We start from the raw sequence: 14,592 nt of genomic DNA, 5'->3' as shown, positions 1-14,592 counted from the left end.
CTTTCCTTCAACATACACTTATTCTTTCAGTATCGAACTTTATGTAGTTTGCTTTCCTTTATTGTCTATTGTTTTAATCTACGCCCCTTTCTTCAAACAAGTAAGGTTTGAGTCCTTACTCAATATATTGAATGATCAAAGTCACACACAACGTTATTGTACTTTTGGTAAACTTTTTAATAACATGCTTAGGTTCAAAACATTGTAACAAAACACCGCGACAGAAGAAATAGCAACAGATAAACACGACTCAACACTAGGAAAGATTTCAGGAGAAAACAATACACAGTAAAATAACAATTAGTTTTTGAATTCAAATTAAAAATTAAACAGTTTTTTGCTTTACTGAAAATTGATAGGCACACTATAAATGGTTAGGCGCTTATACTTACATCAAACCCTACGTAATGTACCACCCCCGGCCGAGTTAAAATGCGTAACCGGAAAAGAAGGTGTGCATGCCTGGCACGAACACTCAAAGCGTGTTCTAGCGTGCTGCTCGTACTGACTCAGAGCAAGGGTGAGATGTAGGTGTAAGGGCAGTGCGTGTTCGTCGGGAACCTGGTGCATAAGATCGGTCAAGGCCCGTTCTTACACTGAAAATTGCGAATTGCGAATTGCGAATGAGGACTATTGAAAAAAATAGATACACGGAAAACATAATTTGGCCGGTTTTTAAATACTAGAGTTTTTTTTTTTTTTTTTTGAAAAGGTCCTATAAGCTATTGTCTTTTATATGTTTATAAGACCTATTAAAAAAAACCCCTTGAATTAACTTTTTCCCAAAAAAATCTATTTCCCTAAAAACGTATGTTTTAATTTTTTTGATATGATTTTTGATTTTGATTTTTTTAGAACAAAAAATCGTAACTTTGAGCAATACAGAAGTATGGACAAAAAAATTTTACGCCGAGTTAGGACTTTTTTTTAATAGTGTTTTTTTTTTGGCAAAAAATAGAATAAGGTAAAAAATAATTGAACATTTCTGAAATTTTATGACCTTCCAAAAACAATATTTTGAAAATGTTGGAATCAAGACTAACATTTCAAATGGAAGTAATATTGAATGATTGACAATGTTTTAGGCAAATAAAAAAAAAAACAGAAAAAAATAACATTCCAAAAAGGCTGATTTCTGAGAGAAATGCCCAACTTTAAGGTCAAAAGAGTGTCTTCCGGTTGAATTTTGGTCTAATAAATGCAAAAATATATGCAAATGAATAAAAAGTTTTAAAAAGAAAATCATAAAAAAGTGAGCGATGCCAAAAATAGGAGGATGTTCCAATCGGTATAAAACCTAGGGTTTCTGTTAAGTCGAAATATGAACGTCCCCTCAAAGTTAGGTTTAAAGCGGTGAAGTTCGAATCTAAAACTTTAGGGAAGAGTGGGGGGACTTGAACCCCGGTGGCACTTGATCAGTGCTTACAAAATTTCGACTTGTTTTTAATACTCCAATCGTCTTCACCACGCAAACCTGATTTTGACATTTCACTTTCACTCGGGTCACACACAAACGAATGAGTGCTACGCAAAGTAAGTCACACAGTCATTGACCTCCCTCTAGAAAAGCATTCGCTCAGATAACGCTCGTTTGACATTCTACCGAGATTCCGATCATCTCTCCTATGATCGCATTCAAATGACTTCTGTCACCACGCAGCAAACACAAGGAAGAGAGAGACGAAAAACGAGAGAAAGAGCACGTTGTCTCGTTCGGGTGGCTGCTTGAGTGGTGCTCATTTTTCGTTCGTTTCGTCTTTGTGTTTACGTTCACCGACCGTCGCCTATCAATGACGCTCGTGATAGGCGCTGTGTGTGAGCGATAAAATTTCGTTTTCGGAAATGATCGCTGACAGAAAGCTCTTTCAAATATCTAGCAGTTCATTCAGTGACAAAACCCTTTCAGTTGTTTAAAAATGTGAATTTGGGGATTTTTTGCATTTTTACAGACACTGAAATTAGTCTTAAGTTCAATTGATTGGTTTAGTTTTTCTCACATGGATTCCTTTAGCATAGTTAAAGATGACTCACTGCAGTTTGAACCATTTTTCAAATGTTTTGTGATACAAAAATATCAGCTTCTGTAAACATGCTCAATTTTAATCTGAATATGATTATTTTGAGTTTATGAGTATTTTTCATTTTTTAAATGTCAAGTTTTGAACAAAATGCTGTAACTTACAGAACACAAGTAGTAAGGATAAATAAAAAAACATGTTGCTAAAGATTTCTTCAAAATGTTGAAGAGGGATCAAGTTATCCCAATTATTTTGTAAATAAGGGGTTTTAAAACGCTTGGCAGTACTCTAAGAACTGTGTTGATCAAACACCGTTATCAGCCAAACATAGTTGAATGTTTAAGCTTTCAACTCAAGCCATAAGTTCATAGTTTGGTGATAAATTGAGAATAGAGAATAGAGAAAATATCGTTCGTATTTTTTGTTGTGAAGTATGCTTATGAGTAACATTGACAGATAAAGTTGAAATAAAAAAAATTAATGCAAAAAAATATTGTTTTTTTCACGGCAAATAACTTTTTCCGGAACAATTTTTACTGGTTTCAGTTTATGAATAAAAAGATAGTAATTGAATTTAGCTTAAGAATCTTACTTCTCGTGCTTTGTCAATTTAAACACTATTTCATGAAATCACAACTCAAAGTTTTCAAATATTTGTAGCGAGTTTTTGAATATGTTTGGTTTTTTGGGCACCTTTCATATAATACGACAATATTTTTTTATAATTTTTTATGGTTACAGTTATGGTGTAGTTTTTGTAACATGGTATTTAGCCTAATAAATGACTTAGCTGAAAAGAATTTTCATAGTGCAAAAGTGGTTAAAATTAAATAATACATGTTTTTCATAATTATCTCTCTTACGCCCCGCACTTGCAGAATGTTATTTTTCGAATACTTTTAAACAAATTCTTCTTGCACAACCCTCTTTGAAAAAATATCAATTCAATGTTCATACAATTTGATCACGGTGTAAAAAAACGTTTAAAAATATCTCAATTTTAATCTTGGCAGAAGTGGTTAATATCTTACTTTCGAACGAAATAACACATTTTTTTGTTTAAAAAGGTTACCAAAAATAAAATAGTTTATTTTTATTTCATAATACACATAAAAAAAAGTTTAATTTTGGAATGCAGAAATCTTGGAAGGTTGAATATTTATTCATCAGAAACTGATGAATATTCATCAATTCTTGATGTGATATTACACTTTTTTACACAAAATCTGTCACCATTTCCTAATGAATATTACCATATTTTTTTCTGTGCAGCGTTATTTTTTTTTTTTAAGCTGATTAGTTCAATATAAACAGTCTATTGAAATGGATAAAATCAAATATAGTTCTCTCATTATTTTTTCTTGTATATTTTCAAAATATTGGTGCCAAAAAGTTAGGAAAATGTATACTTCCGCTTCAATTTTCGACGCTCTAATTGAGAAAGCAATGCGCGACACAAAAAAATGAAATCAAGGTTGCCTACTCTCCCCTACTCAGTTGACCTGGAATAACTTATATTTAACATTTCCGATGTTTTGCGGATTTTTTTTAAATTCCCGAATATTCCAATTTTGCTTGATTCCCGCCTTGAGTGGCCACTTTTTTTTTCGCATTGTTATTAATTATTACTTTTAGAGTCGTAAGATTTCTCACGTTTTTTGTTTTTAGATTATCAATTTTCAATCAAACGATGCTAGGTAAACAAGTTGTCTACGTAATTAGAGCAACGCTTTCATTGCATTTTCATCAGTTTATCAGTTGTTTTAACAAGATTTAGATTTCTTTGTTGTTGTTTTGTCTAATTTTCATTCGTGAAAATCCTTGTGAAAACATTGTATTATACCTATTTAAACAAAATAGAATATGACATCTAAAAAAATCATTATATTTCAAATTACCCTTGTGTATATTTCCCTTGTTTTGGTATTAGTCGTGCATGATGCCTATCGAAACAAGTAGCTGCTTATTGACCTATCTAAATGTTTATGTACTGTTTGTAACACAGAGTAACCCAGAGGGAACACCGGCATTTTATTTCGGGGTCCATTTCTGGAGTCCTATAAACAGATTTTTTTTTGCTTTCAGGATGATTTTGAATACCCCTGACTCAAGGTGGTTTTAAAAACACTCAAAAGCAAAAATTAGAAATTTTGTTTTTAAGACTTTTACAAGAAGGTTTATCCCACACCTGCTACCTTTAAACGCAATGGAGCTCGAAAATTAAATGATTTTGCTTCTCGAAGTCTTCCCTCTGGATTGCTCAGGTTTTCCAATCATTCCAATTTGCATACTAACACAGCAAATTCATTTATTGGTTTTCCTTATTTTCCTGCAATTTTTATGTTTATCGTTATGGCGTTATGTTCCGAACAAGATTAATTTTCCAAATTGAGCAAAAAACAAAAAGTATCAAAATCATTCTAACCTTGGTTCCCGGATTTCCGGACTGCTGCCGCTGTTGCTGTTGCTGCTCCGCGTGCAAAACTTTTCATCATCGTGACAAAGATCATCGAGTACGAGAACCGCATCCGGCAGTTCTCCACCCCGGACAAGGTGTTCCGCTACTTTGCCACGATCCAGGCGCCCCAGGGCGAAACGGTCGAGGTGTTCATGACGCCGATTGACTTTCTCACGAGCATGACACCGGGCATGAAGCAACCAGAGGGTATTTGCAGCTATTCTGGCGATTCTGTCTCACTTAATTTCTCGTTTTGTTGTTTTTAAAATGTTTTTGGTTTTTTGCTTACTAATGCTTTGAGAATTGGATCATTTTTCAATGCTAACTTTGCAAAGCTGTAAAATAGAGTTTGTTAATGTTGTTAAATGTTTAGTTTGCTTGTTTGAAAACCCTTTCTAACATTTCTTTCCATTTTTTTCTTCACAGGTCTCGGTTTGGACCAGTACAAGCGTTACGATGCCAAGGTAAGTTGAGGTTCCCTCCTATCAAACTGTACATATTCATTGAAGGCAGTCACCCAAAACTACAGCCACTTTCGCCACCACCACCACCACCAATTCCATTTACTGATCGAAACACACACTTTTTTTTATCTCGGTACTTCCTCTCTATTTTTGTGCACCAGAGTCTCAATGTTCTCTGGAAGCTGGCATTCCCGTTTTGCTCTTTTTTCTTTAATTTTTTTTTCATTCTCTTTTTTACTTTTTACTTTCACAAAAAAAGCAAACAATTAAACACTATTTTCTCTAGGTTTTGCAAACAGGTTTTTTGCTCCCTCCTGCCCCCCTCCACCACCACAAAGTCCACCAAAGTTTTGCATTGTCCTTACTCTCTCTCTCTCTAGTTGTAGCATTCCGATGATTTGTCCACTACTTATTTCTTTTCTTTTTTGGTCGATATTTTCTTCTCAATAGTCTCTTCTCTTAGTGTCCTCCTCGTAATTCTGTCCTTGTTTGTACGGTTTTACTCGGTTTCGATTCGTGCCAATTGGAGTCTGTTGTTTTTGTCGTCACAAACACACTAATTTTAATATATATTTCTCCTATTTTTAACTTGCCTTTGATTTCCTCCAAAATCAACCCATCTTGACGATTGTCGTTTTGTTTCTTGTTCTTTGATTCGTTCCGAGCGAGGACGTTGCCACACCAGTTGTATTTTGTTCTCAAAACCACATCTCTACCAACAACAGAAAATAAAAGACTAAATTCTTGCCATCTTAAATAATATCAACATTTTAACTCCATTTTTCGACTTTTTCCTTCTTGTTTCATAACTTAAAAATTATCTAAACCAAAAATAAAATCTAATCTAACGGAAATCTCTAAATCAATTCTATGCTTCTAACACTAAACCAAACCAATCACTTGTGTACTTTCAGAGTATTGAAGAGGTATAAAACCACACCATAACAACATGTTTTCTCTACTGTTTCTGCCTTTCTACTTCCGTATACCCCCTTTACTTTATTCTACTTTTGGCTAACCACTTTTCTTATCAACTTTTTTAAATATAATTCTTTAAAAAAAATACTCTTCACTTATATAAATCCATACCCAGTTCTTTGATTGTGTCTCGCCCATTTCGCCTCTCTAACTCGAGTTCAGCTAAAATCATCAATAAATCGCTCTTACACGCCATTTACAATAAATATTTGCTCATTTCGGTTCTCGAATAATCGATGTGTAGAGTAACGCACCATGACATCGCACATCGCATTGCATTTTCGAACGCTTTACGTATCAAATCTCTGCTTTTCGGCGCAATCTTCCAGTACAACAATTTCTTATTAAAAATGAAATGAGAAGAGCACTCTGAAAGCATGCAACACAAAGTAGGCCTTGGTTTGAAATGTCCCACACACAGCAAAACAGACGTAATTCTCTTTCTAAATTCATAAAAAACTGTCTAAAAAAGATTTAGTGGTCACAGATCGCAAAATTAAGTGGAAAACGGATTTTCCGAAAAATTGTGAAGTTTTGGAGCTTTGGTGTCTTCAGAAGAATTGTTGTAAATAAAAAGGGGCTACTTTTGGCTTGGTTGAAAATTAGGGTGGTTCACGATTAGGATGATTTTAAAAATCTAACTTTTCAGAATTATTTTTGGGATTTTTTTTGTCTTCTAGAAAGTTGTTGGGCTTGCCAATTCAAGCAACTTTGTCGAAGACACCAAAATTTTATCTCGTAATCTACTCCTTCTACGACCAAATTTATAGAAAGCATCTGATCAAACCTTAAAAAAATAGTTTTTTGAACGTGGCAATTCACGGTTAAGTTTTAGAGAAAAGTGATATTCGGGGCACGTTTAGAGCTCTAAAAAACACACCTTTTTATTTTTTGACAAGTCAATATGGACTTAAGGGTTAAAAGTTACAGCCATTTTAAGGTAAAAAAGATGCAAATTTAAAACTCAAATATCTCGAAAATGCGCAAGCCAAATTTTAAGCACCAAGTTGCATTTGAAAGAGGAGATCCAGCTCTACAAACGCTGAAAAAAACTCAGGGGTGTTTTTCTTTAAACCCGAGATATCTTCATTTGAAAAAGTCTAATTTTCAAGGGACCACCCTAACGAATTTAGAAAATTGTCCAAATATATAATTTTCCATGTAATTTTGCCCGCTGAATCTGAATCTGCCCTCAGAATTGAGCCTAAGTGTTGAAAAATCGATTGTTGGTCATATTTTGGGTTTAAATGATAATTTTACATGGAACCCAAAACTTCTACATTTTTCGGAAAATCCTTTTTTCAACGAACATTGTTTGATAACAATACAAAAGTTTGTGAAAAAAAAAATCTGTGCGTGCACAGAAACTTCAAAGTGGGGTTTTGAATAAATTTTGCAGAAATTGGATCGCAGTTTTTTTTTTAAGAAAAGGGTCTCTGGCGTGCTTTTTTTATGTTATAAATAGATTTAGCGAATAAATAGGGTGTTATAAATAGAGTAGTGATTCAAAAAGACATCATGCATAATGCTGCATAATGCCGTTTTGGAGTTATAATCACTTTTAGGTTATAATTTTGGAGAATTCTATAATTTTTGGTTTGTTAAAAATACTTTATGCAGGAAAGCCACCCCTAAAATAAATGTTTTTGAAAAGCTGTGACCATTTTCTTCAACTTTTTCTCTAAGTCCGATTTGAAAATTGGACAATTTTAATTTTGAGATAAAGTCTCACAAAAAATTAGAAACGATGACAATGAATTTATCTAAGTGTCACCTATTTATCCTGTAATTTTCAACTGACTCGGATATCTCGGAAACTATTGGTTCGAATATAAATGTAAAAAAAAACTTTTATGAAATTTTCTGATCTTAAACAATTAAAAAAAATTCAAGATTTTATCTAATATATGAAATCAGGAAAATCATCTATTTGCAGACCTTTGCGAAATTTATGCCTGTATTAAAATTATGAGATTATTTTTTATGGAAGAGATCAGAAAATGTCACAATAAGTATAATTTTCAACATCAGTTGAAAATTATGAGACGAGAAATACTAATTTCCAACGATTCGAATTCTTTGTGAGACTTTATCTCAGGAAGTTATTATCTAAGAGAGAAACTTGTAGAAAATTCTCCCAGATCTTATATTTTTTTTTTGAAAGTGCTTTTCTATCAATGTTTTTTAATTGCTAAAAAAAAAGAAAAGAAACAAACGTTTCTATATCTTGAGAACAGTACATTTTATCAAAAAAATGTAAAGTATGTACTTTTCAGTTGCAATTTCGATTATGTTTTAAAAACTGATTTTCCACATTTTCAAATAATATCCTCTAAAACAAAATTTGGAAAATTAAAAAAAATCGAAACTCAACCTTCAGTGATAAAAATTAAAAAAATACTTTCTAACATAAAAAACCCGTTAATTTTCCTACAAATGTATCTGAGACCACTTTTTGATACGATGAAATGTCTTCGAGATAGAGCAAATATAAAAAAAACAAACGCGTTTGACTTTTTTTTACACGTGTTAAAAAAAAAATAATTGGAAACACTGTCAGATGAATTATTGACCAACTTGGGATCAAAAGATGATATTTTTAGGCTTCTAGATAAATCCAAAAATTATGTTTTTCAAAAATGGTTATTTTTGGTATGAAAAGTCAAATAAAAACGGTAATTTTTAAAGTGTTTAACTTTTTTTCTGAGAAGTCTTAAGCAATATCTACAACTTTGCCGAAGACACCAACTTGATCAAAAAAACCGTTCTCATCATACAGATTTTTGAATATTTAAAGGCTGGTACTGATTTTATTTGAAGTTTTCCTCACCTCCCCCTTTTCAAAATCGGCCTGAAAAATCGAGGAGCCTAAAAAAATTTCATAATTTAGCGGAAATTTGAGTGCAATCTACTAAAATCAATTTAAAATGCATTGCTCTGCGTTTAGAATTATTTTTAGCATGTTTGAGTTATTTTAAAAATTTCTTTCCCTCGATCCCGGGTAGAGCCAAGGGACAACAACTTTGAAAAATATTTGCATCGGCCTAGTAGCCTTTTTATGGACAGTTGCCAAACTGTGTTTAAACTTTTGTGGACGAACTAATGATGCAAAATGTCTGCTTAGGTCAATGAAAAGTTACACATAAAGGTTCATCTAAATCATAAATACAAAAAATAAATTAGCAAGAAAATTGCACATTCACAACGTAATTAATTTGCTGATCTAATTTTTTTTTCTCAAACTTTAAAACATTCAACCAAGGCCTGCACCACACTAACACTCACACCGCACAAATTGTTACCAATTTTCCAATCAATTTCCATTCACAATATGCACGCATTACTTTGACTTTGCTGAATAATTGAACAAAAATCGGAACTTGTAGATCACTTTATTAGGTATCCGCCTCGATTTCAACCACCTTTACCCATCTCATCAACAACCAAAAAAAGTATGTTTAAAGCTCGTTACAAACTGGCAGTTATTTAATAGCTCAACGACAATCAATAGGTTTCTTGTTGCATCAGCATGCCCACAATTTGATATCTTCTAGAGCATTTCTTTGCTTTGTATTTAAGGACAAGGAAAAAAAAACCCAAGCTCGTTCAACTCAAGGCTCTCAATTGTTTCCAGCTGCTGCAGTGCCAGTGTTTGTGACTTTTGCACGAGCAACAATCGATTTCGTGTTTCCTACTTGCACAATTTCCCGTTTCCGTTCTGTTTTTCTTTATTAATGTTTCACCTGTTTTCTTTTTTTCCCCGTTTTCCTTCACGCGAAAGAGATATCTTTGCGAAGAAGTTTGCTTCCGTTTATGATTTCACTTCTCCCCACCCCCCTCCACCCTTTTCTAGCTATAGCACTTCCTGACCCCCTTTTAGGTGTACATATTTCTTATTAGTATCTTGCATTTATAGTTTTAATTTAGCCCACCCCTTTTCCACCCTTTAAAGTGTGTACAGCAAAAAAAAAAGAAGATTCCGTTTCCGTTCGTTTCTTTCCGGCTGCAACTTAGAAGCACAATCTATTTTCCCCTTCTTTTCTTTACCCGATATGCAACAATAAAAAAAAGTATTTTTAAAAATTGACACCTCTTTGTAAGCGCTGGCAGGTGATGGACACTAATGAACTGTTTTCGCCTTATTTTGTTCTGTTTTGTTTGATTCGTGTGCTGGCGATTAAAGAGCGTTTCGACCCGGCTGGATCTGCACCTGGACAACAACAGCATTTTCTACAAGCTCGGGGCGTACGGGCTGATTTCCTTCTCCGACTACATCTTCCTGCTGACGGTGCTGTCGAGTGAGTATTCCATTTTTGTATCTTTTTATTGGGGCGGGATTTTGCATGATGACATGGATATAATATCACGGTTGAAACTGCATCATTTGAGGTTGAGTGAAAATATATCTTTGATGATGGCTTGTTTTCAATTAATGGGCATTACTTTTTATTTATTTTTTTTTTGAAATTCATGAAACAGAGAAGGAATGAGAGTTATTCTCTCTTTGGATGAACGAATTTTGTCCGAATGTGTGAAATTGTGAAGTTTCATTTAGTTGTCTAAAAGTTATGATAAAAAACTATTTAGACGGCTACAAAATGGGTGATTTTCTACATAATCTCAAATGGATAGAAATTGATCTGAAAATCTATTCTTATGATGACAAATTCTAAGAGCTTGTGTACGTCAACTTTTTTTTTTAATCGCTCTCCACTCAATCAGATCATCAAAAGTACTTTGTTAAATAATTTGGCCAATAAAATTCCATTTACAAATTCCAGACTTTTTCCGACTTTTCCATTTTTAGGCATTTCTTATCACTATATTAATGATGGATATCGATGAAAATTGCCTATAAAAAAACCATATAAGCCGACGACCATTAATTTTTAAAAATACGCTCATAATGTTGATAAAATACCTAAAATTTCAAGGTTCTTGTAAAAAATGCCATACATCATACTCCACCTTCATCCAACATAGAAAAAAAAATTGTAAAAAATGGGATGGCAATAGTTTTTCAATTTTATTTAATTTTTATCAAAAAAGCTTAAACTTGATATAACCGTTTATTTCTTCGAAAAATTCGAAGTATCTATGAATTCGTCTAAAATATGTTTTAATAAAGCTTCGTTTTTTGAAATTGTATGTTTTGATATTCAATGTTGATTTTTCATGTTGTCAATATTTTTTGTTTTCAATTAGTTTCAATGCAAAATCCAGTTTAAAAAGAATGCATGCTTTACCTTTCATGTTATGCGGGATTGTTAAAGAGACGGAGGGAGATAAGTCGTTCCATGTCAACTCGACCTTCACCGATTTGGACCAAACTTGGAGGGAATGTTCTTCTAACGATATTTAACAGATCTCTCAAATTTGGTGCCAATTAGACCATCCCTCTATTTTTGCCACCGCCCCCTTCGGACGATTTTCTTAAAAAAAATCTTTACCACATTAACTTTGCAACTATGAGACCAAAATACTTTCTTCTGGTTGCATTTTAAGAAAAATGGACAAAGAAATTGGAGAAAAAATATTATTATAAAATAAATCACTGTAAAAAAAAATGTCAAACTCAAATTTAAATCATTTTTCAAGTATTCAAGCAATAAGACACAATAAAACAGAATCGAGCGTAAAATTTGTTATTTGGTTTGGTTAAAAAAATCATTTTGAAAATATGCATCAAATGCATGCCATCATATTAACAAATATTTAAGGAGTTTAATATCTGAAATAGCCTTTTCATTCTAGGGACCATCCACTAACCACGTTGACACCACCCCACCCCCACCCCCTTTCCCTCCCTCCCTAAGTTGTCCACGTGGTTTATAGATGGTCCCCTAAGTCAAAATCAAATAATTCGCTCTACAGCATTGCCTTGGCGTTCTCAATTGCGAGATTCCTACTCGAAACTAGGTGTCCGAAGGCTTGATTGTTGAGGCAATTGCAAACCTCTTTTTACACCTAAGCTTCCATCCACCCCGGGATTCCAACTGACGACCTTTGGATTGTTAGTCCAACTGCCTACCAGCGACTCCACCGAGACAGGACCCTGGGAGACGACTCCTACACCTGGACTGAGCTAACGACCTAACCGTTAGGTTAGTCCGGGGCCAACATTTACTTCCCTTCCGACGGAAGGCGTGATCAGACAAATCTCGTCTCGAAAAATGCCACCGGGACCGTCTGGGATCGAATCCAGGTCGAATGGGTGAGAGGCAATCACGCTTACCCCTACACCACGGTCCCGGCTAAACACTATTTTAGTGAAATTCAAGTTCCAGAAGATGCGTTGGAACATCCTCTACCACCTGGTGCTAATATCTCGTTTTTGCCAAAAGTGTAAATTAGCCGTTTTTTCAATGGTGGGCAGTATACTGCCCATGTTCGCATAAATGTCCCATATGCAAAAACAGCAAACTGAGAAAAACGCAAGGCAAGTTTGTCCCACACATAAGGCTACGTGTTAAGTTTTCACGAAAAAACTGGATTTCCTCCCGATTTCTAGAACAAAGTACTGGATGTTATAGGCTCTTTCGAAAGAGCACACAATTTTGAACCAAACTGCATCAATAACTCAAAAGTGATGAAAATGCATATGGGACATTTATGCGATCATGGGCAGTATAAGAGAGACGACAACTCGACCGTCACTGATTTTTACCTAACTCTCTAACGATATATTACAGATAACTCAAGTGCGGTACCGATTGGACCATCTCTCATTTACATTTTTTTACAAAACCCCCTTTATGACGTTTTGTATAAAACAAATCTTTAGATCAATAACTTTGCAATTATTTGTCGTTAGTTTGTCCACGCTCCATACAAAAGTAGTTTTAAAAATTAAAAAATATTGCAACATTATTTCAGAAAATATTCCAGAATTTCAGACTTTTTCGATTTCCCGATTGAATTGCCAACCTGCAATTATCTAAAAAAAAAAATTTAATATTTGCAAGCTGGGATCCCTGATACAATGCTTGTACCTCAAATGTCTGAAAACTGTAACTACCAAATAAAACTAAATCTCAAACAATAGGAATGTGTCTGATGCAGAGTTTTATAAGTTTCAATACCTGTATTAAATCGCAAAATTGTATGGATAAAATGGATAAATTAAATTAGAATCATATAAATTAAAAAAGCAATGTTTGAAAAAAAAAAAACAAACCTTTTCATCGAGTTAAGTATGACAAAAATATTATTGAGTAAAAAAATTCTTCTAAGAAAAATCTGTACAATTTGCATTGTGTGCGATTCTGTCGAAAGGAAAGAAGTAAAACGAAAAATCGAAATTGTCGTCGGTTGAATACGCGCCTCTTTCGCTTTGTTTAGATTCTCTTTATTATAAGTCCTTTTCATGGCACAATCGCTCGAGAGGTAGGTCGACAAATAACTTGAAAGTGTCCGAACAATGGGATGAGTGTGATGTAGAGGATCTTCTCATAGCATCGTTTCTCGGAAGGCACGCCGGTGGTTAATATCGGAAAGAGTCAACGCCTGTCCATAGCATCACAGCTATGAAGAGGCACCGGATCGATATTAGTTTCTTCTTTGGTCACATCATCTGCCAAGATGGGTTCTGTGAATTCTGCCGGTTTGCGTCGCATTTGATATTTATAGGGGCAGGGGGGCAGAATGGACCATGGGGGCAGAACGGGCCACCCTTGGTTTTGGGCTTTAGAATGGATTTAGACCAACTGTAAGGCAAGGGTCTTATAAAGGACGTCAAATAGCATCACCATACCGAAAACGACGTTTGAATTCATTGTATTTTTCGAATTATGAAATAAGCTTAAATAAGCTTTCTGATAAGTTGGATTGTTTGAAAAAGTTTGCTCAATGCTTATAACGTTACTGGATGCTACTACCAATGTATACAAACAACAACGGAACCTTAAAATCATTTAGAGGCTTGGTGGTGGAAGTGTTAAATTAAAATCCACTTGGGGGCAGAATGGACCACCCTTTTCCTGCCTTATAAAAACAATCAAAAGTTAAAAAATTTGAGCTAAATGGATTATTTCACTCCTGGTAGCTTCACAAATCACGTTTAATACAACAAAAGTTAATATTTTAGTTGTTTCGACGCTTAGTGGTAAAAATAGTGTCTTTTTTCGACATATTTACACTTTTTTCAAAAATCTTTGTTTTTTTAGTTACTATTTTTATAAAAGTGATCAAATTTCATGGAAACTATAATGGAAAGGTCCCTCAAGTAATTTCTTATCACCCTTCAACGTTGTATTAGAAGAAATGGCTTGTTTTCTAAGGTGGCCCATTCTGCCCCGCAGGGTCATTTTTTATTATGTTTTTCTATGGTTTTTGGTGCATTTCCCTTAGGCGGTCCATTCTGCCCACCCCTGCCCCTATCTCGGTTTTATCTCTCCACAACCGGCTGTCTAAGATTAAACTCTTAATTCAAATTTGAGAAAATAAATGGGAACTGCCTCAATAGCAGCATCTGACAGCTTGCCTGGAGAATAAAACTTTAACCATTCCTGGCACTTGTCGGGTGTAAGCACATTGCCGAAAAGCTGCCCGAGTAGCAACAAGCGTTGATAACATTCCTGTCCCAGAGATCTACAAGGTGACATGGCGGGCGCCGTTGGTGACCAATGTCTGTTACCTATTCGAAACATATCTAGTTTTAGCAATCATGGTGTTT

General features: G+C 34.3%; 1 protein-coding gene across 2 annotated transcripts in view; it reads left to right on the top strand.

Annotated features, from left to right (window-relative positions):
• The window catches only part of LOC120427812 (calcium uptake protein 1 homolog, mitochondrial-like), a 52,026-nt gene that overhangs the window by 4,869 nt on the left and 32,565 nt on the right, over nucleotides 1-14,592 (top strand). The window contains exons 4-6 of one of the 2 annotated variants that reach the window (XM_039592735.2): nucleotides 4,524-4,683; nucleotides 4,903-4,940; nucleotides 10,102-10,216. In XM_039592735.2, the coding sequence (XP_039448669.1) occupies nucleotides 4,524-4,683; nucleotides 4,903-4,940; nucleotides 10,102-10,216 (313 nt within the window). The remainder of the gene's footprint in view (nucleotides 1-4,523; nucleotides 4,684-4,902; nucleotides 4,941-10,101; nucleotides 10,217-14,592) is intronic. The other variant, XM_039592736.2, reaches the window with a different exon arrangement.

The sequence above is a fragment of the Culex pipiens genome, chromosome 2 (genome assembly GCF_016801865.2).
Source record: "Culex pipiens pallens isolate TS chromosome 2, TS_CPP_V2, whole genome shotgun sequence".
Lineage (NCBI taxonomy): Eukaryota > Metazoa > Arthropoda > Insecta > Diptera > Culicidae > Culex > Culex pipiens.
The sequence above is the reverse complement of the archived record's forward strand: the minus strand, read 5'-3'. Positions and strand labels throughout refer to the sequence as shown.